Source organism: Megalops cyprinoides, chromosome 16 (assembly GCF_013368585.1).
Source record: "Megalops cyprinoides isolate fMegCyp1 chromosome 16, fMegCyp1.pri, whole genome shotgun sequence".
Classification (NCBI taxonomy): Eukaryota; Metazoa; Chordata; class Actinopteri; order Elopiformes; family Megalopidae; genus Megalops; species Megalops cyprinoides.
Genome location: NC_050598.1, coordinates 31934052 through 31936551, shown reverse-complemented (window position 1 = coordinate 31936551; position 2500 = coordinate 31934052). Strand labels below are relative to the sequence as shown.

General features: G+C 56.9%; 1 protein-coding gene across 2 annotated transcripts in view; it reads left to right on the top strand.

Moving 5' to 3' along the window:
• Positions 1 to 2500, top strand: part of pcdh1b (protocadherin 1b) — a 146008-nt gene that overhangs the window by 94093 nt on the left and 49415 nt on the right. For both annotated transcript variants that reach the window (XM_036548701.1, XM_036548702.1), the window contains exon 4: positions 2380 to 2500. This exon is cut by the window's right edge and continues 99 nt beyond it. In XM_036548701.1, coding sequence (XP_036404594.1) covers positions 2380 to 2500 — 121 coding nt within the window. The remainder of the gene's footprint in view (positions 1 to 2379) is intronic.

The following is a 2500-nucleotide window of genomic DNA, read 5'->3' as shown; positions in this document are numbered from 1 at the left end:
TACATCAGCGTGTCCCTGCAGGGAAGGGAAGCTGTGCTGAGTTGGAGTGCACGGCACCATGCATTTCGCTGAATCTTCTCCTGGAAAAACACAAACAGGTCTTTCCCCCCGGAAGCTCATCCTCCGTGCTGCTAAAGCTGGCATCGGGTACTGCAGCGCAGCCTGTCCTTAACCTCCCACCCCTTTCCCCCAGGGCAGGCACTGTACCTGCGACTGAAGAATTCTCACATTATCTTTGCTTTATTTGTATATTTATTACTGTGAGGATGCGGTAGTGTACTGTAAAGAAACACAGATAAGATTACACTAAGTGCACATAGCAGCGTAACAATAAAGTATCGCAGAGCCCATCATTCAGGTTCAGGGGCAGCGCTTCTGCTGCAGGACGGACAGCTGTGAGCTAAGAGAGCCCTGACCTGTGTCTTTTGTATTCTTTAAGTGTTTTTAGTGCCGCGGGTTCTGGCCAATCCCGCCAGTCCCGCCTCTGCCCATACCTGTCATGCCAGGCGTACTTGTGCTGCGGCTCTCTCAGAGCTGGAGATATTGCGATAAGGGGGAGACTGTTGTGGCTTCTGGCATGCGGCAGCTGCAGTTCACTTTTCCAGTGGAAGCTATTGTTCGCCCTCTCCGCCGAGCGCGAGCCGAAGGCGGGGGGTTTTATCGGGTGGAGCAGGGGGCCTGCGGCAGGGCCGGGGGAGATAGGAGCCGGAGGCGATCTCGGCCGCCTGTCCCTGTTTTATCTGCCGAGCGCGGGGCCGGACTCCCGTTATCTGCTGCCGGACGGCGGTAACGAGGAGGAGAACGCGAGAAGCATGTAGCTTTTTCCCTTCCTTTATCTCTGAGGACAATTAGAGCCAGTGTTCACCGCAGCCTTGCCTCAGACCCTGACTGTCTGACCTGCTCTCCTTATCAATGTGAGGACGCAGTCCCCCGGATGGGCGTTAGGGCACGGGTGCTGCGGTATTCGGCCGCAGGAGGCGGAGGTGATAACACACCTGGACGAGGCTGCACATGGCCAGCCCCGGGTGCCAGGTTTCCCCACTCCTTCCCCTGCTGGGGGGATCTCACTGGGATCCAGCCACACTGCAGGGGAGTGGAGAGCAGCCTTTTGTTTTAAACCAAACCCTAACCATGCGCTTCCTGCTTGGCCAGCACCTTGAGTTCTCAGCACACAGCCACACCCACAGAGTATATCCCTCTGCAGAGCGCCCTTCGCAGGTGGGAGGGAGGGGGGTGACCTCTGCTCCTCTTTCGTGTCCATGGCAACGGGTGTGAATCAGTGACACAGTTCTCTGAAGAAGGCAGAGTGCCAGTGTGTGAGTGTTTTAGCCTTGTGGTTATGGCAGTTGCTCTCTCAGAGCGCTGTTTGTGGAGTTGGTTCGGTCCAGGCACCTCTGGTCCCCTTTCTCAGCTCTCGTTAGGCAGGCAGTGGGGAGGGCAGCCGTTAAACGGGCTGGCAGTGAGAGCAGGTGGGGGGAGGCGCGCTGACAGCGCTGTGGAGTATTCTAGCCCCCAATTTGCCGGCTGTCTGTTTCAATAGTGACGGAGTGTCCTCCCCGGCCGCAGGGTGGTCCCTGGGGGGGCCGGGGGGGGGCGCAGAAGCCACTGTGTCCTGCTCCTCTTTATCAGGCCTGGCTGCTGCAGTCAGGGAGGATTTAGTTAACACCGCTGTGATACACTCTTTACTCTAAGTGTGTGTGTGTGTGCGTGTGTGCGTGTGTGAGAGAGAGAGTGAGTGAGTGAATGAGTGTGTGTGTGTGTGAGCGCGCGAGCGGGTGCGTGTGTATGTGTGTGTGGGTGTGTGTGTGTGTGTGTGTGAGCGCGCGAGCGGGTGCGTGTGTATGTGTGTGTGTGAGAGTGAGTGAGTGTGTGTGTGTGTGTGTGTGTGCACGTATGTGTGTGAGAGTGAGTGTGTGTGTGTGCGCAGGTGCGTGTGTGTGTGTGAGTGTGTGTGAGTGTGTGTGTGTGTGTGTGTGTGTGTGTGTGAGTGAGTGTGTGTTTGTGAGCAGGTGCGTGTGAGTGTGTGTGTGTGCGCAGGTGCGTGTGTGTGTGTGAGTGTGTGTGTGTGCACGCGCGTGCACATGTGTGTGTGACTCAGTGTGCTCAGGTGCTCAGTGTATCATGGGCCAGTGCGCTGTGCTCTCAGGAGAAGCGGCGGTGTGTTGGGTGCACTCGGATGGCAGACGTGTGAAAGCTAATTGTATTTTAATGATGCAGCCGCCTGCACAGGTCCCTTACAGCTGTTTCTCAGCATCACAGTACACTGTGAGGACTCAGGTGATGCAAAATAACGAGTGAGATGGCTCAGAGGTAATGACACCTCTCTCTCTCTCTCTCTCTCTCTCTCTCTCCCTCCCTCCCTCTCTCCCTCCCTCACAGCTGCCTCATCGCCGAGTGACGTTCTCCACAGCCAATCAGGCGCAGGACCTGCAGGACCCCTCCCAGCACAGTTACTATGACAGCGGGCTGGAGGAGTCAGAGACGCCCAGCAGCAAGTCGT